At 41.7% G+C, this 20,296-nt stretch overlaps 3 protein-coding genes and 1 pseudogene across 7 annotated transcripts; 3 read left to right on the forward strand and 1 right to left on the reverse strand.

The window, feature by feature from the left end:
* Positions 1 to 2,648: 2,648 nt before the first annotated feature.
* LOC115742918 (L-idonate 5-dehydrogenase-like) lies at positions 2,649 to 5,387 on the reverse strand. The gene is made up of 6 exons (XM_030677460.2): positions 5,169 to 5,387; positions 4,442 to 4,509; positions 4,100 to 4,336; positions 3,446 to 3,736; positions 3,062 to 3,249; positions 2,649 to 2,973 (listed from the first exon to the last, which is right to left on the reverse strand). The coding sequence occupies exons 1-6, from the start codon at positions 5,272 to 5,274 to the stop codon at positions 2,781 to 2,783; spliced, it is 1,083 nt and encodes a 360-aa protein (XP_030533320.2). The 5' UTR covers positions 5,275 to 5,387; the 3' UTR covers positions 2,649 to 2,780.
* Positions 5,388 to 6,261: 874 nt separating this feature from the next.
* LOC115742980 lies at positions 6,262 to 8,865 on the forward strand (annotated as a pseudogene).
* Positions 8,866 to 10,541: 1,676 nt separating this feature from the next.
* LOC115742940 (sorbitol dehydrogenase) lies at positions 10,542 to 13,797 on the forward strand. 4 transcript variants are annotated; one of them, XM_048282384.1, is made up of 7 exons: positions 10,542 to 10,687; positions 10,807 to 11,007; positions 11,205 to 11,272; positions 11,726 to 11,962; positions 12,208 to 12,498; positions 12,952 to 13,139; positions 13,460 to 13,797. In XM_048282384.1, the coding sequence occupies exons 2-7, from the start codon at positions 10,899 to 10,901 to the stop codon at positions 13,650 to 13,652; spliced, it is 1,086 nt and encodes a 361-aa protein (XP_048138341.1). In that variant the 5' UTR covers positions 10,542 to 10,687; positions 10,807 to 10,898; the 3' UTR covers positions 13,653 to 13,797. The 4 variants fall into 4 exon arrangements, with proteins under 4 accessions (XP_048138341.1, XP_048138343.1, XP_030533365.1 ...); XM_048282386.1 differs by lacking the exon at positions 10,542 to 10,687 and having other exon boundaries at positions 10,722 to 11,029; XM_030677505.2 differs by lacking the exon at positions 10,542 to 10,687 and having other exon boundaries at positions 10,725 to 11,007.
* Positions 13,798 to 16,577: 2,780 nt separating this feature from the next.
* LOC115742909 (calcium-dependent protein kinase 26-like) lies at positions 16,578 to 20,296 on the forward strand. Of its 2 annotated transcripts, none has more exons than XM_030677435.2 (5): positions 16,578 to 16,934; positions 17,375 to 18,266; positions 18,359 to 18,655; positions 19,309 to 19,704; positions 19,786 to 20,296. In XM_030677435.2, the coding sequence occupies exons 2-5, from the start codon at positions 17,678 to 17,680 to the stop codon at positions 20,052 to 20,054; spliced, it is 1,551 nt and encodes a 516-aa protein (XP_030533295.1). In that variant the 5' UTR covers positions 16,578 to 16,934; positions 17,375 to 17,677; the 3' UTR covers positions 20,055 to 20,296. The 2 variants fall into 2 exon arrangements, with proteins under 2 accessions (XP_030533295.1, XP_030533306.1); XM_030677446.2 differs by having other exon boundaries at positions 17,434 to 18,266.

A 20,296-nucleotide genomic window follows, 5' to 3' on the forward strand; every position in this document is an offset into this window, starting at 1 on the left:
TGGTTGTTATATGGTGGCGTTGGTCTTCCTTCGCGACGTTTCCGAGCAAAGCTTTCTCATCCGCACCAAGTCATTACTGCTTATCGCGAAAGCAAACCTTTATGTCGTCCCAAGTCTGGTTGGCCATCTCCTTGGCAGCCCAAGATATGACTTTTCCTCCTTGGTTATAATAATAATTGCACCAGCCAATGAACGAGCAGGATTGAACGGGGAGTTAGGGGGGCCATGAGGACCTTCCAAGGTAGTTTTTCTTTTCTGCCCTTCTGATTTAACTCGACATTAATATCATGAGAACATCGCGGCGGGGAATGAATTACGGTCAATTGAAGAGTTATAATCTCTTGTTTGACATGTCGTCTCGCCGTACAAATTGGAGGGACGCCTGGGACAGGCAGAGGATTCTATCGCTGCGTTCGATCGTTCTATGAAGTCGTCAACCCTCGTTCTTTCTTCCTTACAAATAGCTTGATCGATAACTATTACACGGCTCAAAAAAATGTTATGATTTGGCGCACAATGACAACGGAATAGAGCGTAAAAGGAAGAAAGAAAAATAGAAACACAATATTTATCCCGGTTCACTCTTAAATTAAAGCGACATCTAGCAAACAATTCTGCTATAATTAGCACATTACTCTTCTTTATTATATCACTCAATTATAAGTGAAAAAAGAATATATATAACAGTAGTTATTCCCGAACCAAAGCCCAAAATACCAATAAAATACGGACTTAAATTATAAAAGTCCTTTGGCATCCACGAGGCACTGTTTCCTTGAGACCAAAGCAAGGGTGGCTCCTTCAGACCCCTGCTCTCTCGGTAGGGCCTGAGACCTTTATTCTTTCCCTTCGATGGGGAGTATGAACCATATCCCAACAAAAATGACCTGTAAAATCTCCAATTTGATCAAGCCAAGACCCCGGGCTTGCAATGACCCAACTACCAACTATTTCTAAACTAACCAATGTACCTGTTCTCTTCCCCTCCTTCCCCCCCAAAATCTTTTATGGGGTGGCCCTCGTTTAAATTTCAACTCTCTCTCTCTCTCTCTCTCTCTTTCTCTTGTTGCTATCTAATCTCATGCCAAGAAGATAAATCAAAGGGGACCCCAGAAGATCGAGCTTTTTCCCCACATCACTAGCTCCTTGGGGAGACCTTGGACTTTGCCTTTGCCTTCTCTCTACGCGTGCCCCACGGGCCAAATTTGGCCAATGAGGGACCATCTGACCAAGTCTTCCACTCCCGCGGTGGAGGTCCAAAAGGACATCATTTTCTCCGCCCGCAACTCGAACAGCGATTGGCACACGACATCGCTTCTGCGAGGAAGTGCGGTCGGCGTCCGAGACTATATGGTTTGGAGTTGGACAGCATCATTGGACGTCGAGAGGGAGAGAATATGGAAGTCAAACCGGTCGGAGACGGCAGAGATATTCGACGGTTGTTATCGTTGAAACGTTCATGAGGCCTACCCCGGTTAAGAGAGTCTAGACAAGGTTCGAGCCTTCGAGGGAAGAGCGTGAGAACCGCACATGTTGTTAATTACCACTTTAATCTGTTTCGAATCTCGTCGTTCTACACAGTTATCGGCAGGATAAGTTAGGAAAGGAACGTAACCTAAAAGCATTTCAAATCAAACAACCTTCCTGGCGTATAATCTTTTGTAGGCATTTCTCTGGATATGATTAATAGCCTCTAAGGACGAAACGATTACTAGTTACTAAGCTACCTTTTGGTTGCATCCTAGCTTCTTATTTCATATAGTCAACCGATATGAACGAGTGCGGCCTCTTCCTCTTTTGACGTTTTTGTCTCGTTACGAAGAAAGATGAATGGGCGAAAGATTCTCGAGCGCAATTGTAGTCAAGGCTTAAGCATTAGCCGAACAAATTTAATTCCGAGCCCCACAACTATTGTGCTAGACCCTTTGATGAATTATGAGAAGGGCATCGTAAGTCAACTTTCGAGGAGCCTCACTAATTATTAATTTATCTATATATCTTATTATTTTTGAGAACTTTTTGTTTTGGTAAGTAAGGAAGCATCGTCTGTTGCCTTCATCTAGATATTCGGCCCACAGAAGAAAACCTTTCAGATGTTCACCCCCTTTGGCATTATGTTAATCTCAAATCATAATCTCTCGAACGAAGAATTTAGTGCTTTTAACTTTAGAATTAGTGAGAGCATAATACACCTTTTGTTCCCCATTAGTTTTCTCCGTGGTGAAGCGACAGGCAACCCACTTAGCGTCAGTGTCAATATTCTGCACTCTGCTTTTGACTGAACCAACGTTTGTGAGGCTCTGGAAGTTGGAACGTATCGATCGGATGCTTGATCAAGAAAATGCAAATCTTCCTCGGATATCATTTTCAAGCTAATTACGTATCTAATGGAAATGAAGCAAAGATTAGAAAAATCATATGTTTGGGAGTCTGAAATCGCGAGATCTGGCGTGAGCGAGCTGGCGACGGCCCATTCGAGAGCGACCCTCGTTAGGAATAATAATATTGGAAAAAAATTAAAATATTATTAAAAGTTTTTCACGTTAGTGCTGGCGATGCCATATAGGATGGGTGGCGTCCATGTCGGTGATTTCCGGCCAATACAACTGAATTGGCAAAAGCTGAAAAGGTTTACAATCGAAACGGCAAACTTAAAATATTTATAATTGAATTGTCAAAGGTGCCAAAGGTTCGGGACATTTTTGACAATTTTCCCACCACGTTTTGATTGATTTAGTTGTATCTCTTTAGGAATCTATTAATGGCTTTAAACATAAGTTCTACAGGTTGAACATGACTTTAATGGCGGTACCACCGCGAGCGCTGGTCTCGAAGGCTTGTTCGATCTCCTCCTGCGAGAACCCGAACCGGTGGGTGATCAGAGGCTTCACGTCGATCTTGCCAGTCCGGAGAAACTCGATGCAGAGAGGATATGTGTTTCTGTACCGGAATATGCCAATCACATCAATCTCCCTGCCAAAGAGAGGAAAATTCTGCAAGTCATAAACCATTCAAGAAGAAGTTAATGTTCTCGAAACATCAGATCAAGCTATGCAATTACCTCGCTGCTGCAGGAGTAAGAGGAACTGTCATCTGGCTCAAGGCTAATCCAATGAGGCACACTTTACCGCCGGCACGGGTCGCATTCAGAGCTGTGGTCATTGTTCTGTCATAGCCGACACAATCGAAGCTCACGTTGATGTCGCAGCCCATCGCATTTTGGATGCGTGCCACTTCTTCGTCCACGAGCTGTACTGTTTCAAGTCAAGTCACTCAAGATAAACCAGAACAACTTGAAGATACATCGGACATACAGCAGAATGTTTTCTCGCTTGAAGAAAAACGAGGGCCGTTCCCAATTGGGCCGTGCAGGGGGCCAAGTCTCTAGAATGATTATGTTCTTTAGTTCACAGAAGTTCAAACTTCAAAACTTATGCCACATCACCTGAACATCTGTTGAGACTTGAACCGCCTCATCGGCACCGAGCATTTTCGCAATCGATAGTCTGTGCTCGTCTACATCAGTGATAACGATTCTCGGAGCTCCAAAAGCACGGGCCGCTAACAAGGTGACAAGGCCTATCGGCCCTGATCCTATTATGAGTATGCTGGTCTCAGGATTGATATTTGCACGGCGACAAGCGTGTACACCAACACTGAGGGGCTCGCACATCGCTCCTTCCTCCAAGCTCACGTTTTCCGGTAGCTTGTAACACAGATGCGCAGGATGCACCACCTACTCCCAAACAATTAGACAGGGAAAATGCAGAGTTCTTATCGACCATGTTCACCTTCATTTCTTTGTAAGCAAGCCAAATGTTTTGTACCAACTCGAACAATCTGAAAAGTTCAAGGAACTCGAAATAGGGAGCTCTACACCAGCCTAAACTGTAATTTGAGTTCCAGAATAGCAATGAAATGTAAGGCCGTTTTATCTTTTATCCATGAAACTTAAGATTTGTTGAAGAGTAAGAGCAGTGCCGGTTACATTCACGTAAAACTCAATACAGAGATAAAGGCTCATATAGATTCCAATTGGTCGAGCAATGGCACTACTTGGCTATAAAAGCCTGAAAAACCCAAATGTCGGTAAGCATACCTTATTGGCAAGCGAACCATTAGTTGGCGGAGATCCAAAGAATTTCATTCCTGGGCAAAGATTGTAGCGACCATCTTTGCAGTGACGGCATCGACCGCAACTGATTCCGGGCTCCAAGGCTACGGGGTCACCCACAACCAGAGACTTCACCTCAGTCCCAACTTCTTCTATGATCCCAGCACACTCATGGCCTATTACCATGGGCTTCTTGACGATGAAGTTTGCGCACCGCATTGTCTGTAACAAGGATATACGACAACAAGCAGGAATGAGATCACCGAAGGAATTTATTGCAGTTGCAGCTCAAAACCAGAAGAATAAGGTATAAGTAGAGTTGTACACCTTGAAGTGATGAACATCGCTTCCACATATACCAAGAGCTTTTACCCGGACCTTAACATCGTGCGGGCCTGAAATTGTGGATAGAGTGTGAGCAGAACACAACGAAGCATAAACACATTTTCAGTCAGAGTTTAAAACATTGAATAGAGTGGAGATCAAATAGAATCTTGTTCAAAATAACGTAAGCAACCTGATTATCAGAAAGCAAAGCTAAAGTCATGCATTTGGTAAATTCAACGGGTGCAACTCTTAGGTGCTCATTCTTACATTATTGTGACAGCTTAAGTAGCCATTGTCATAGCAGAGGTCTATTAGACACGTTCTGCTTCTGTGGTAGATACATTATCTACCATAGAAAGATTCTATTCATGCTTTCATCAACATTCTCCCATAAAAAAGACTATCGATCTTGTTGGAAGGTGCGAAAGGGGAATTTATAAAACAGCATGAGCCATGAGATCACTCTCTGGGCGTCCAAATTCAGCAAGAAGCATCAGAATTACAGCACTACAAAAGAAATAAAAAAAAATGCAGGATGACCACCACACAGAAGCCACATAAACAGAAGGGTTCCTACCTACTTTGAGCAAGCAAAGAATTTCTAATTCAGCACAGTTAAAGACCTTGATTGGTGGTGGCTTGTGGGGGGGGGGGCTGGCTTCAGCTTCTGAATCGCAGTTCGAGTGGAATTAGGACTTAACAGCAGACACAAGAGATGAGAACCAACCAAGAGGAGGCAGATGGTAGGGTTGAATCTTGAGGTTCTTGACACCCAGAAGCCAAGCTGCCATATTGGTCTCTTCCTCTTCATCCGCTTTGGCCCCTTTCTCCATGATGATCACCAACCTCTGAGAGAGAGAGAGAGAGAGAGAGAGAGAGAGATGATGCTAGTATGAAAAATGGAGGCTTTGGAGTTCACTGTTCATGAAATCAGTGCCAATGACAATGACCAGAACATCAGATGAGAGATGACTCACCTCCGATGCAACAAGACATGCGGGGTGCTTTTGTCTGTTTCTTCTGGAAGCTCGAAAATGACATTTCCATCTTCACACATCTCTGTCATAATAAGGCATATCTTGACTATCGAGAAATTACTGCGGACGCAAATGCTGTAACGAGTGTTCCTGAAACGATTGGGACCCCTTCACAATATTCCGAGCAAGCAAGCTCGCTCGAGCACACTCAACGGTTTGATTATAAGAAAACATCACAAATAATTTTTGAATTTTAGTTCGATATGTAATATGACTTCTAGACTTTTGATATATATTTAATTTAGTTCCCGAATTATATCAAAATATTCATTATTGTCCTTAAACTTGAAATAATAAAAAGATAACACTGAACTTTTTCATACGATTCGGAAATTAAATTGAACATGTACCAAAATTTTAGGGATTATATTGAATACAATAAACTTTTAAGGACCATATTGCAAATTAGAAAAAAGTTCAACTATCACGTTAAATAAATTAAAAATTAAAAAATCATGTTGAACGTTAGGTCAAAGTTCAATGACCATGTAGTTATTATCCCAAATATGTCTCTCCTTATTCTGATTTTATGGCAACCTGTTTGAGGTCGCTTGTTCACGGTTGCCAATGCCCATGACTGGATTCTGAAGTCAGCGAAGTATGGATGGGATCGAAATCTGCCAAGTTTAGTAGTCCAAGTTTGTGATTTGTTACCTTTTTCGACGAAGACACATGAACAAAATCCTACTCAACACCCTCACAAGGCTTTGACTTGACACTCAAAGAGGAAAAGAGTGGGCTTTTTCAGTGCCTTGAGACTTGAGAGAGAAGCAGAATTAGCAAATGGGCAAAGGAGGCATGTCTCGCGAGAATGGCGCAGGAGAGAACATGGCTGCTTGGCTCGTTGGTCTCAACACCCTCAAGATTCAACCTTTCACTCTCCCTCCACTTGGCCATAAGCTCTCAATTTCCTTTTGACGCACCCTTTAGTTTTTCTTGGAATTTCCAGTTTTAGTGTTAATATTCACCTCTTCGCTTGTGACGGTGTTAATAGTTATTTTTGTGTGCTCTGTCAATCCTTTTCGTCGATTTCTTGATGACCCGTGTGCGGGATTTTGGATTAATCTGTGCTTTTTTATGTGCAAATAGGCCCCCAGGAGGTCAGAGTCTGGGTGAAGGTTGTTGGTATACGTGGGAGTGACGTTCCCTATCTGAAGATTATGGTTTTACAACTCTAATCTTTCTTTGTTGCTTTGTCCCCCTTCTGTCGATGATAGTGCATTGGCTAAGGCTGGGGATGGCGAGTTACTTTCATGTGGATCGCCCAAAATAAGCAGGGGAAAGGAAGAAAAAAAAGGATTAGTTGGCACACTGACATGGCTCTGATGAGTAACGGATAGGGATTTGATTTCTTAGAGGGCTTCTCAATGAGAGAGGTCATTTTAGATATTGGTTAGTTAAAAAAAGTAATGATCGATCCAACTCGGTTGAGGGATTCCTTTATATGTTGGACGATATGGATTGTGAAATGCAGTGCTGAAGTTTTTGCTTTTTTGGTTAGCAATATCCGTGACTTCATTGCTAGTGAAATCACATCTCATAAGTTGCACTTGGCGAATAGATAGATTTTTTTGCACTTGCTCTCTTTTGATTGTTTCTTCGACTTGCAGATGCTAAGATGCACGCATTTCGTGGTGAAAGAGTCTACGGTGATCGGGCATGAGTGTGGAGGGATCATAGCAGTAGTGGGGAGTGAATTCAAGACATTGGTTACGGGTGATCGAGTGGCGCTAGAGCCAGGGATCAGCTGTTGGCGCTGTGATTGTTGTAAAGAAGGCCGATACAACCTCTGTCCTGACATGAAGTTCTTTGCCACTCCTCCTGTACACGGTTCTCCTGCCAATCAGGTGAAAAAGTAGAATATTGTTTCACTATCTGCTGTTTGACGCATGCTCTATCAGTGACTGTTTTGTGTCATGACATAGCTGTTGAGCAAGATTTTTGTAAGAACATCTTGACAAGGCTTAGGTTGTTGTTGTCTTGTATCTTGAAGTTGGTTTCAAAGGACCGGAAGCGTTCAGTATCCAACCAAGGATGTGAGAATGCCTAACAATCTGGATCCTGTACTATTTTGCTAACATCTAAGGAATGGAGATTGAGAAAAACTTCATTTGGCCATCATTCAACATGACTCGGCATTATGCACGGAGTCCCTCAGTTATTTGAAATTGGGTCACATATGTTGTCCAAAGGTTAGATGGATCAAGAAACTTGGGCAGTGTTGAAAGTACCTTTCTCTCTATTGACTGGTGGTGCATCCCGCAGACCTTTGTTTTAAGCTTCCGGACAACGTGAGTTTGGAGGAAGGGGCAATGTACGAGCCCCTGAGCGTTGGAGTTCATGCTTGCCACAGAGCTAATGTCGGTCCGGAGACGGACGTTTTGGTAATGGGTGCAGTACCTATAGGCCTTGGCACAATGTTAGCCGCCCGGGCTTTTTGGAGCACCCAGAATTGTCGTTGTGGATGTTGATGACTACCACTTATCAGTTGCAAAGGATCTGGGTGCGGATGGCATCGTCAAAGTTTCTGCAGATATGAAGGTACGCTAGACCAAATTTGAAGCAAGCATCATTTTGCTGTTTTCAATTGAACTAAAAATGCTTAAGCCACTGCAGTCTCTCAAACTTTGAGAAAATGAAGTTTTTACTTGCTATTGAGTTCATCTTCTGAAGTTTGCCCTTCTGCAGGACGTACCTGAAGACGTGGTGCTGATACGAAAAGCAATCGGAACGGAGATTGACGCGAGCTTGGATTGTGCCGGTCGACAAAACTATGTCAACAGCACTGAATGCCACTTGCTCTGGCGGCAAAATTTGCCTTGTGGGAATGGGTCATAACGACATGACTGTCCCGCTAACTCCTGCTGCTGCAAGGTACTTCTTTTTTTGAAGACTAGTATGAGGAGTGCTAATATTTGAAGACTAGCATGAGAAGTGTTCCACTGTTGGATCTGAATATGAGCAAGGAACGAATTTAGTATCTTTGCTCATTCACCCATGCTTTAATGACCTACGGGGAGTTTGATGTGATCGGCATATTCCGGTACAAGAACACATGGCCTCTCTGCATCGAGTTTATAAGAGGTGGCAAGATAGGTGTGAAGCCCCTCATAACCCACAGATTCGGGTTCTCCCAGAAGGAAGTTGGAAGACGCCTTTGAGACGAGCGCTCATGGCGGCAACGCCATCAAGGTCATGTTCAATCTGTGAGAACAGAACCGCGACAAGAAATTTCCTGTCATGCGGTGAAGTTTCTTGGCTGTGACATGTAAACATTATTGGATGGCGTGTTTGATTCCTAATAAAGCAAACCCGGGAATACTTATTAGACCACAAGGGCTTATTTGAATGGCATGATGAGATGGTGTGGCTAATCTTTTGGCCCGTTCGTCCTGTTTTAGCATCTGCGGTGGCTGGAATGCTTCAGGTATCAGTGTACCATATAGCAAGTGAACTTTGCTGTCAAACCGAAAATTCGTCCCAGGACACTCGCAAAATGGCATTTGAATGATCTCTTCAGAAGGTTTCTATAGTTCGGGCCTGTAAAGGTCGGAAAGCGTAGCTACTGAAATCACAGTCCTGTCATGTTTTGCTTAGGTCTGCTTCGGTTGTTAACCTTTCTCATTATCTCATTTCTCTTTTTTCTGTCATGTTAGCCTGGGGAAGTGTTCCAGTTAAGTAGAGGTTCATGTCACAAAATGGAGAAGAAACAAAGGAGACCTTTCCTGATACGCAGGCTATTAGACGGGGAATTAGGAGCACAGTAATCATACTTTGCCTTTGGAAGAAAAAAATGATGTTCTTCTTCTCATGTGTCCCCAGACGGAATGCAGGCTTTAGTCAAAGTCTAAGTGTTGTCCTAAAAGACCTTTACAATTGAGGAAAATGCTGTCAAAATGGAACTGACTAGAAAGGAAAGGGCAACAAAAAAAAGCTACTCTTTGTTTCCCATCTTGGGTTTCAAAGGATCATCGAGCCTCAATGTCGAGGATCGATGAATAAGTCATGCAAGTAACAACTGCGGGTGAGAACCGGTCCAAGATAGACCCAAGACAAGAAACAAGGAACAGCAAAGTAGGATGATTGGCCCTCGCTCGAGACCTAATACCATGTTTCGGCCGCCAGAAAAGTTAAGTGTTCACCGGCAGTCGAAAATTAAGCCAACCGGCCAACTTAGGCCCTTATTCCTAAAAGAGGGTCCAAAGTTAATCTTATTTCATATAATGGCTTGAAGTGATCAATTCAGTCTTTTCATTAAGGGCCTGAGCTAGTCGGTTGGCTTAATTTTTGATGGCCGGCGAACACTTAATTTTTCTAGTGATTGGAACATGGTACATTTTTGTCCAAAACAAAATATGAAAGTGACCGAGCTTACCTTCCACGCCACTCACCTCCACCTCCATCTCCGCCTCCCCGCTTCTTCCCACCGCGAATTGCAATGGTGGTTTTTGGATTGACAGTGATTGAGGCTTTGTTGCAGCTTTGGGTTGTGCTGTACTACTACGTAGCAGAGTGAAAATGACAAATAATAATAATAATAATAATAATAATAAAATAACACCAGTATTTTTCATTAATCAAATTAGATGGAATTAGTAAAAGTGTTCGATTACACAAACTTGATAAATTTTAAGACTTGATTATACATTTTGCAAGTTCGAGAATTCAATTGAATTTTCGTGACAAATTTTAATGCCTTTTTTTGGTCGTAAAATTTTAAGACTTTGATTGTACTTATCTCTTAAGAAAATGACTCCACTCTATTCCTTTCTTTCAAATTTTCTATAAAAAGATTATAAAAAATCGTATGTCTTTTTGCATTCTCATAATGAGTTGGAAGAATTTCCGCTGATTCACGCTAACAAAAACAGATTGACAAAAATCTTAAGAAATTTACTTTTTGGTGGGAAGAATTCATGTTAAAGTTACATGATGTAAAAGTACAAAAGAGCAAAAGAAAAAAAAGAAACTATTTCCTTGATAAATGAACCGAAACAATTGCTCAAGTTTTCATTTTACGGCTAATTGTGGTCGGCCTTGCCATTTGTGAAGCAGTGTCATGAACGGCGTGGAAGCCTCTAATTTTCTTGTTCCTTCATCTTCAAATAAATTTTTTGAGGTTGCTCGATCATGTTGGCTAATGGCCACGACTGGATTCTGATTCTGAAGCCAGCAGAGATTGGATTGGATCGAATCTGCCAAATTTGACAATACCCCACTTGAGATGACCATTTGTTCCGTCCTTCGACTCGAACTGAGGAATAAAAACGCAATCTTTATTCTTATCCTCCACCCCACTCCCCCCTGTCCCTCGTCCTTACATAACCAGTTCGTCTCGGACTCCCAGGGCGTTGAGGGTCACTCGACACTCCGAGGAAAAGAGTGGGCTTTTTAGAGTGCTTTGAGGGAAGTAGGAGCAAATGGGCAAAGGAGGCATGTCTCGCGAGGATGGTGAAGAAGAGAACATGGCTGCTTGGCTCGTTGGTCTCAACACCCTCAAGATTCAACCTTTTACGCTCCCTCCACTTGGTCATAAGCTCTCTATCTCCTTTTGACGCACCCCTTTTGTTTCTCTTGGAATTTCCAGTTTCAGTGTTAATGTTCACCTCTTCGCTTGTGACGGTGTTAATAGTTGTTTTTGTGTGCTCTGTCAATCCTTTTGGTCGATTTCTTGATGACCCGTGTGGGGGATTTTGGATTAATCTGTGCTTTTTATGTGCAAATAGGCCCCCATGAGGTCAGAGTCAGGATGAAGGCTGTTGGTATATGTGGGAGTGACGTTCACTATCTGAAGGTTATGGTTTTATAACTGTAATCTTTCTTCTTTATTGCTTTCTCCCCCTTCTGTTAGTGATAGTCTACGGGCTAAGGCTTGGGATGGCGACTTGCTTTCATGTAGATCGCGCAAAACAAGCTGGGGAAAGGAAGAAAAAAAGGACTAGTTGGCGCACTGACATGGCTCTGATGAGTAACAGATGGGGATTTGATTTCTTAGAGGGCTTCTCAATGAGAGAGGTCATTTAAGATACTGGTTAGTTAAAAAAAGTAATGATTGATCCAACTCGGTTGAGGGATAACTTTATATGTTGGACCATATGGATTGTGAAATGCAATGAGGAAGAATCTTCTTCTTGGTTAGCAATACCTATGATTTCATCTTTAGTAAAATCACATCTCACAAGTTGCACTTGGCTAATAAATAGGTTTTTCACACTTGCTCTCTTTTGATTGTTTCTTCGATTTGCAGACGCTTAGATGCGCACATTTCGTGGTGAAAGAGCCTATGGTGATCGGGCATGAGTGTGCCGGGATCATAGAAGAAGTGGGGAGTGATGTCAAGACATTGGTTCCGGGTGATCGAGTGGCGCTAGAGCCAGGGATCAGCTGTTGGCGTTGTGATTATTGTAAAGAAGGCCGATACAATCTCTGCCCTGACATGAAGTTCTTTGCCACTCCTCCTGTACATGGTTCTCTTGCCAATCAGGTGTTTGACATATTCTCTGATAGTAATGTGTCGTGACATAGCTATTGAGCAAGATTTTGTAGCAACATCTGAGCATACAACGAATGGAGATTGATAAAAACTTCATTTGGACATCCTTTTGGCACAACTTGGCATGATGCATGGAGCTGCACAGTTACTTGAAATTGGGTCACATATATTGATAAAAGGTGAGGTGCATCTATAAAATTAGACAATGTTGAGAGTACCATTCTTTCTATTGACAGGTGGTGCATCCCGCAGACCTTTGTTTTAAGCTTCCAGACAATGTGAGCTTGGAGGAAGGGGCAATGTGCGAGCCTCTGAGCGTTGGAGTTCATGCTTGTCGCCGAGCTAATGTCGGTCCAGAGACAAATGTTTTGGTAATGGGTGCGGGGCCTATAGGGCTTGTTACTATGTTAGCTGCCCGTGCTTTTGGAGCACCCAGAATTGTCATTGTGGATGTTGATGACCACCGCTTATCAGTTGCAAAGGATCTGGGTGCAGATGATATCATTAAAGTTTCTACAGATATGAAGGTATGCTAGACCAAATTTGAAGTAAGTATCGCTTTGTTGTTTTTCATTGAACTAACAAGCTGAAGCCAGTGATTGGGTTGTGCATGTTAGGGCCTTCTGCATAATTTGTGTTAATTGTGACTTGTGACTGGTTGGGGTGCTCAGTCTGCCTAGTTGTTTGCGAAGAAATTGGAGAATAACGAGCAACAACACTTGCCTCTCTTCTGCTATAATATAACCTAGAAGCACGCTTCTATATTACTGTTTGTGGAGAATAAGTCGTTGAAATTCATTGACGGTTTTATTTTCTTTAGTGTTTCATGGTTTTGGTTTGCTTTTCCTCGTTTTTATCAGACGATGGCATGACGGAATGGTTCAATCTAGCAGTCTATAAGCCCTTATAAGCTTATAGCTCAAACTTGAGAAAATGAAAAGATAAAGTTTTCACTTGCTCTTGAGTTTGCCCCTCTGCAGGACATACCTGAAGAGGTGGCGCTGATACAAAAAGCAATGGCAACAGCGATTGACGTGAGCTTTGACTGTGCCGGTTTTAATAAAACTATGTCAACGGCATTGGATGCCACTCGATCTGGCGGCAAAGTTTGCCTTGTGGGAATGGGTCACAACGAGATGACTGTACCGCTAACTCCTGCTGCTGCAAGGTATGTCTTTTCCCTCTCGTGTATTTCCCCCCTTCTATGTTACAAATGCCCCTGCAATGTGCTCTGCCAATGTTAGCCAAGGGCTTGCCAGATATGGGCCTGACCTTTAGACTGCCCAACTATGCTACAATGGATGTACTTATTACCAATCAACTGTAGATCCAAAGCCAGTGTGACAAAATAGTGGCAGTTTGGTTGTTGAATAACCAGCGCTAATGTTTGAAGATTAGTATAAGAAGTTTTCCACTATTGCATCTGAGTTTTAGGAGTGAACGAATTTGATATCTTTGCTCATTCACGAATGCTTTCATGACCTGCAGGGAGGTTGATGTGATTGGCATATTCCGGTACAAGAACACGTGGCCTCTCTGCCTCGAGTTCCTAAGGAGCGGCAAGATAGATGTGAAGCCCCTCATAACCCACAGGTTTGGGTTCTCCCAGAAGGAAGTTGAAGATGCCTTTGAGACGAGCGCTCGTGGCGGCAATGCCATCAAGGTCATGTTTAATCTGTGACGAAAGAATTGCACCAGGAAATTCTCATCCCAAAGTGAAGTGTCTTGGTTGTGACATGTAAATAACTGTAATGGTTAACGGTAACATGTCAACAGGCATCCACATGTTCGATACCTAATAACGGGAAGCCGAGAATGATTATTAGACCATAAAGGGTTTATCTGAATGCATGATGAAATGGTGTTGCTAATCTTCAGCCTGTTCATCCGGTGTTATCATCTGTTGTGGTTGGAAAAACTTGGTATTGCTCCATGTATCAGTGGACTACATAGCTAGTGAACTTTCGCTATTCAAGCTGAAATATCATGCTGAAAATTCGTCCCTAGACATGCAAACGGCATTCGGGTGATTTCTTTTCTTCGGCGTTCTGTTATGTTAGCCCAAGGAAGTGTGATAAAGGAGATGAGTAAGAGATTTGCTTAAGGTTATTTGGCGTAAAAAACAGTTATTTTGTGGTTAGCTAGCGTCGAGCGACATGTTACCTGATGATGATACATAGAGGTAAATGTCACAAAGGGAAAAACAAAGGAGACCTTTCTTGGTACGCAGGCTATTTGAGGAAAATGCTGTCGAAATGTGAACTGACCGGAAAAGGAAATGGTTGAAAAAAAGCTAGACTTCGTTTTCCACCAGCCTCGATGATCGTAGATGCGTTTCACGTGAGACTGTAGAACTGGCCTTTCTATCTAATCACTCTAAAGCAGGAAGCTACTAAAAAGTTCTTAAGCGAATTTTTCGGCATTTTTATCGACTTTGAACCAAAGTTAAAACAGGAAATTGGGAGGAATGAATTGTATGTTTGGCATAAAATTCCATCAATAAAGACATTGTTTCATGAAAGAAGGCGAGTGATAACCAATGTCGTTATCAAAGAGTTTTCACGAAATGCCAATAGTGTTTGATGAACACTTTTCTACAAAACTTTACATCCAACCTGAAGAGTAATTTTTAAAATAAAAGTTAAATTGGTTGAGAGAGAGAGAGAGGATGACTTGCCTCAGGGTCGCGGACTCAGCCACTCCACTTAGGCTTCGTGCGCCCTCCACCAACGTCACCCTAAGGTCACACGGCCTCACCTTAGGCAGTCCTTAACAGATCGGGCTCGCGGCACAGTCAAATATAGGGGACTTATCAACGATATCGCATGATGCCCGTTGGATATGCACGGCAAAGATAGTGAAGATAAAATTGAAATCTATGTGGTTTAGCAAGGGCAACCTAAAAAGTAGCATTTTTGAAAATGCTCAGATCCAATGCTAGGTAGAACTTGAATTGGGTTAAAGTTATTTTGGAAATGCTAACTTTGCTTAAAACCCTTTGAAATTGTCTTGCCAAACATCTCGACTCTAGCACAGAAGCCTTCAAAGGTCCAAATTTCATTAGCAAAGTCAGTGCCAAACGCATCCTTACTCTTGAAGGCTAATACGAAAATACCAATCAAAATTTATCTTTGAAAGTTCAGATATAAGACTACAGTAGACATCATCACTTGGTTGCTAGCTAATATTATCCCACTAATTTGATAGTTAAAGTCCCATCTCCTTGGTGTCGCCAAAGGGGCGATAGAAATTCAATACACATCCACACACAAAAGTGAGATTCCATCCATTGGCGTTGGATCTCATCTACTCTTCTTTATGAATTAACCTCTCTCCACCAAAAACAGTTGCATTCAAAGGTCACAACAAACCCCGTACACATTCTTAAAAAGCAAGGAATGTGTTTGTGCTAGCTGCAAAAGTAGGATTGAGTGTCCGTGTAGATGGAGTCATTTGCAAATGACTTTACTTCTTGTAATTTCACATGCATTGAAACAGACATTCCATTCAACTTTTTATGTGTTTTTTTTTTTTCCATTTCAGGAAGAGGGTGTGTTTCGTTTCAGAAAATTTTTCTTGTTTTGAGTATGAATAAATTTTCATTGACAGTAAATGGTTTTCTATTGATTAATCATTTTCAATAAACTAAACTCGTGAAAGTCCAAAAAACTAATTCGCAGAGAATCCTTTCACTCAAAATACATACCCCTAGTGTGAGTTTCTAATCCGATGAGTCATGCTATCGAGGGTATTTGCGATCATCATCCGATGTCGAGAGAGCTAATCTTAGCAAGAAAGGAACTCTTTCGCATTGCCCTGTAAAATCAATATATTCTTCTTTTTTGAAAATTTTATGTTTATTAAAGCTGTTTGTCTACTCTTGAAAACATTCATTTTCTACGAAAATAGTATGTATAAGAGTTGTAGCAATAACAATAATCACGAAGATGTAAAAGGAATATCAATACTAATTTTTCATTTTTGCCGAGTCAATTTCACTACTTATTACTTTCGATATTACTAGAACTACGTAATATTTAAAACTATGTCAATATGTTCTACCTATCCCAGCTATACATCATCGTCTAATTTTAGTCACCGGATAAAATGAAAATTTCAAGAATAACTAATTGATTTCCTTTCTTTCAGTTATTCTTTTCCATTTTCCTAGTTTATCAATAAACAAAACAGATTCTTTCAATATATATATATATATATATATATATATATATATAAACATTTCCCTCAATTTTTTCTAATCATGTTTTCCTCGTTCTCATTGTCGATTGCCATTATCAAGAGATTTCCCTATGTACCGTAATATTTTTTCCGAAGAAATTTGAAGTTTTCATTTGAAAAATAAAAATAAAAAGTGATTCCATCCATTAAAATTTAAAACTCTACGTTCATAGTCATTTTTATTAGGTTAGATTGGAAGAATGGGGCTACTTTCATAAAAAAAAACTAAAGTACGAGTGCTAAAACTTAGAAAAAAAAAAAGATGTGCAAGGGGTATCGTTGCAAATTACTGCGCTTTGACAAGCTTGCTGAAAATACAATAATCATAATCAAATTAAAGTAAACGGAATTAAAGAAAGAGTTCACATCCGTGGAGTGGAAGCCTTTCAATTTCAAAAAAGCAGGGGAAAAACAGAGCACCAACAGCACAACGCAGCAAATCGCCATTGCCAGAGCAGCAGAACAGAGAGAGAGAGAGAGAGAGAGAGAGTGGGGTTGGGACAAGCATAGAGACTGGATAGAGAGATAGAGCTACATCGTTCAGCTTCTCCCGCTCCAACGGCATCTTCTTCCTCTCTCTCTCTCTCTCTCTCTGTATCTGTCTCTTGCTCGCTCGCTCGCTCGTAGTCTTCGCTCTCTTGCTCTCCGTGTAAGCGCGATTCGTGGATGTGGAGTCGTAGTGTGTGCTCTGGAAATTTTCAGGAGAGAGCATTTTGGCTTTCAGGTAATCTTGTTGTACGCGTGACTTAAAGAACATTTTTTTTTCAGCCGATCGCCATAAGTGACCAATCCTGTGAGCGATTTAGCTGCGATTCAAGTCAATTACTGGCTGTTTAGGGCGATTAGGGTTCTCAAAGATGGAAGCTTTTTTGGGTGCTTTCGCTTTCAAGCCCTCGAGGTTCCTAATTTTTAAAATTTTTTTTGTCGCCTTGCCTATTGCCTTCTATCTTATCTGCCAAAAGCATGTTGCGCATTGCAACAAATTTTTGTGTTTTTTTGACCTTCAGTTGAATATTTGTAACTTTGAAATCAATAGCATATAGTAGCTGACGGTTGGTCAGCTAATTTTCTAGAGTAGCTGTTGTTTGATATCGTGGGTTCTAGTTTAATCCAACGAGAAGACGGTGGGATAAATTTTTTTTGCTTTTTGTGGTTATGTTTCAGATCCAGATGATTCTGTTCGGGATTGAAGTCTATTAAAAAAAATTTTCTCGCATTCCCAGAAACATGATGTCGTGACCATCACGGGAAGTGCACTCGTCAACTTCAGCAACTGGTCACATGAGAAGCTTCTTTTCGGATTTTGACCTACAGTATGCTTTTGGAGAAAATGACGATCTTTGACTATAAAACTTGGCATTCCTAGTTGCTCCGAAGGGGTTTGAAACGTTTTTAAGTGCAGATATCAATCTAGAATAGCTTTGGATCTTGCCCAAGAATCTGGTAATCATTGGGTAAGAATTTGTTATGGCTGTTGCCAAGAGCAACAGCAGCAGCGAATCATCAATAAAGGCGTGCAACTACTATAAAGTTGCTGGCTTGAGTGAAGCGATTTTGGGTGCAGAGCAGATCTCAAACTTGAAAGATAGGTATGCACTTGGTGAACAGTTGGGTTTGGGCCAATTTGGTGTAATCAGAGCATGTTCTCATAAGTTAACTGGGGAACTCCTTGCGTGCAAATCGATTGCCAAAGATAGACTGGTGACATCTGATGATGTACGGAGCGTGAAGCTTGAGATTGAGATAATGACTAGGTTATCTGGGCATCCGAATGTAGTTGATTTGAAAGAGGTTTATGAGGAGGATAATTACGTTCACTTGGTGATGGAGCTTTGTGCGGGAGGGGAACTTTTTCACCTGTTGGAGGAACATGGCCGATTCTCTGAGGCTGAGGCTAGGGTTCTTTTCAGGCATCTTATGCAAGTGGTTTTGTATTGTCATGAGAAAGGGGTAGTTCATAGAGATTTGAAGCCCGAAAACATTCTATTGGCAACCAAAGCCTCATCTTCGCCCATTAAATTGGCTGATTTTGGTCTTGCCACTTACATTAAGCCTGGTATGGCCTTAATTCCTGCTCTTTTGATATATTCATTGCTCGCTGTTCTCTCTCCTCCAAAAAGTGAGTTTTATTTCAGCGTGTTTTGACAGGCCAGAGTCTGCACGGGACTGTTGGGAGTCCATTTTACATAGCTCCAGAGGTGTTGTCAGGGGGTTATAACCAGAGTGCTGATATTTGGAGTGCTGGGGTCATCCTTTATATTCTCCTCAGCGGGATGCCGCCATTTTGGGGGAAGACCAAATCACGTATATTTGATGCTGTTAGAATAGCTGATCTGCGATTCCCGTCTAGTCCTTGGGATTGCATATCTGCATCTGCAAAGGTTCTCATCAAGGGTATGCTTTGTGTTGACCCTTCTCAAAGGTTCACAGCTCGGGAGGTTCTAGGTAGGTCAATCTATATTGTTTCTGCTTAATGTAAATTCACACAAATCTGCTAGTTTTATGAAGCTAGATGTGAGTACGTCTATGTCACGTGACTTTTAATGAGTGTTTGTGTGCCATCCCATACTTAACAGCTAGGCAAACCCCAAATTTCAATTACTAGATGGCATTATTGCGATGCAAAGGCTTTTCTATGTTGTTCCTAATATTGTCTGGAAGTAGGTTATCTATGCCTTTTCTTTTCCAAGAAAGACCACAACAATAAGTTGACCATCTCTGCAATATCTACTATATTAGCGCTTAAGCATCTGCCTAGGAAAATCTCGTATGTGATGCAATGATGCATCCTGACTAAATAGATTGAAAGCATCTTGTAGTATCATCTATGGTGGCTTGTATACTATACTAGTAATCGACCAGAGTGCTGCACTTAGCATTAACTTTCTTGTGATGAGCATTTCAATCCTTGCAGGTGCGCATTTTTGTTTTCACTAGACATGATAATGATGCTCATGCAAGATAAGTAGTTGAGCATACTACTTCGATCTCTGACTTCATAGCCATCATGTACATAGACCTTGCATATGTCTATATAAATTATCGTATCTCATGTATATTTCTACTCCCAAATTGTGCATATTATTGTCCTCGTGAAGAACATTCCTGGATGGACGACGGTCCAAATGTTGAAGTCCTAAATCTATGGGAGTGTAGGGCTTCTGGAGGATTTGATGATCTTGGAGTGTCGCTTTCTGCCACGTATATGCCTAGGGATCAGGATATCAGCTTTGGCCACAGAACACACATCACATGTGAAACTCAGTCACCCACATTTACATGCAGATCATCTTTTTCTTCCTTCTTTCCTGAACCATCAACACCAGGCCTTGCTTCTGGTGGTCTTTCCTTCCGCAGCTGTGGTAGTTCTGGTGCGCTGGAGTTCTCATCACCTATTCCCTCAATGCCAAGCTTTTCTTTCTTCAGTCCTGGTTTGATGGATGGACAAGGAAGTGCTCCATCAGGGTTATCATCAGATGCATCTCCAGATGGAGGTACATGGTTCTTCATTTTGCTATTGTCAACAACTTTGTATTGGACTTGTTAGCTGATACCATAGACTCACGAATGTGCAGAGGTAAGATCTGGTAAGCTGTTTAACTTGCCAACTTCGTCACTCGTCATTTTCAACCATTTGGTGGGAGGAGAGGAGCAGAAAAAAGCTGAAATTAAGAGGGGCGGAGGAACGACTGAGCATAGAGTACTGGGCATCCATAGCAAGAGGAATAGAACGATTGGCCTTGGTGAGCAGGAGCAATTAGATCTTGTGGTGACCGAGTCAGTCATCCGTTGGTCGTCGTGCACGTTGATTCCGACTTCTCTTAGATCTTCTCTTGTCTGCTGAAGAATCTGGACACGGTGCTATCTAAGCTACCTATCGTATATTGTGCTAATTTGACAGTGCTGTGACTTTAGCGAGCGGAAAATATTTGTGTGGCGACAGAGCGTTGTCCTTGTTAGATGTACAATTTGTAACTAGAGATTATGATTGATGTTTAGTAGCCAAGGATTACACATTCTTGGGTGAGGATCTTTGACTCTTGAGCGTTTGTAATGGTGGATTTTCTCAAGTTTTCTTTTTTCTAC

Source organism: Rhodamnia argentea, chromosome 7 (assembly GCF_020921035.1).
Source record: "Rhodamnia argentea isolate NSW1041297 chromosome 7, ASM2092103v1, whole genome shotgun sequence".
Lineage (NCBI taxonomy): Eukaryota > Viridiplantae > Streptophyta > Magnoliopsida > Myrtales > Myrtaceae > Rhodamnia > Rhodamnia argentea.

What these genes read in the sequence shown, in the direction of transcription:
- LOC115742940 (XM_048282384.1), top strand. Translation starts at nt 10,899, where the DNA reads ATGGGCAAAGGAGGCATGTCTCGCGAGGATGGTGAAGAAGAGAACATG. An exon ending in GTGACGTTCACTATCTGAAG is followed by an intron (nt 11,273 to 11,725) that starts GTTATGGTTTTA and finishes TTCGATTTGCAG; the next exon opens with ACGCTTAGATGCGCACATTT. An exon ending in AAGTTTCTACAGATATGAAG is followed by an intron (nt 12,499 to 12,951) that starts GTATGCTAGACC and finishes GCCCCTCTGCAG; the next exon opens with GACATACCTGAAGAGGTGGC.
- LOC115742909 (XM_030677435.2), top strand. Translation starts at nt 17,678, where the DNA reads ATGGCTGTTGCCAAGAGCAACAGCAGCAGCGAATCATCAATAAAGGCG. An exon ending in TGCCACTTACATTAAGCCTG is followed by an intron (nt 18,267 to 18,358) that starts GTATGGCCTTAA and finishes GTGTTTTGACAG; the next exon opens with GCCAGAGTCTGCACGGGACT. An exon ending in AGATGCATCTCCAGATGGAG is followed by an intron (nt 19,705 to 19,785) that starts GTACATGGTTCT and finishes ACGAATGTGCAG; the next exon opens with AGGTAAGATCTGGTAAGCTG.
- LOC115742918 (XM_030677460.2), bottom strand. Translation starts at nt 5,274, where the DNA reads ATGGAGAAAGGGGCCAAAGCGGATGAAGAGGAAGAGACCAATATGGCA. An exon ending in AAGTCTCAACAGATGTTCAG is followed by an intron (nt 3,250 to 3,445) that starts GTGATGTGGCAT and finishes GAAACAGTACAG; the next exon opens with CTCGTGGACGAAGAAGTGGC. An exon ending in CTTACTCCTGCAGCAGCGAG is followed by an intron (nt 2,974 to 3,061) that starts GTAATTGCATAG and finishes TCTCTTTGGCAG; the next exon opens with GGAGATTGATGTGATTGGCA.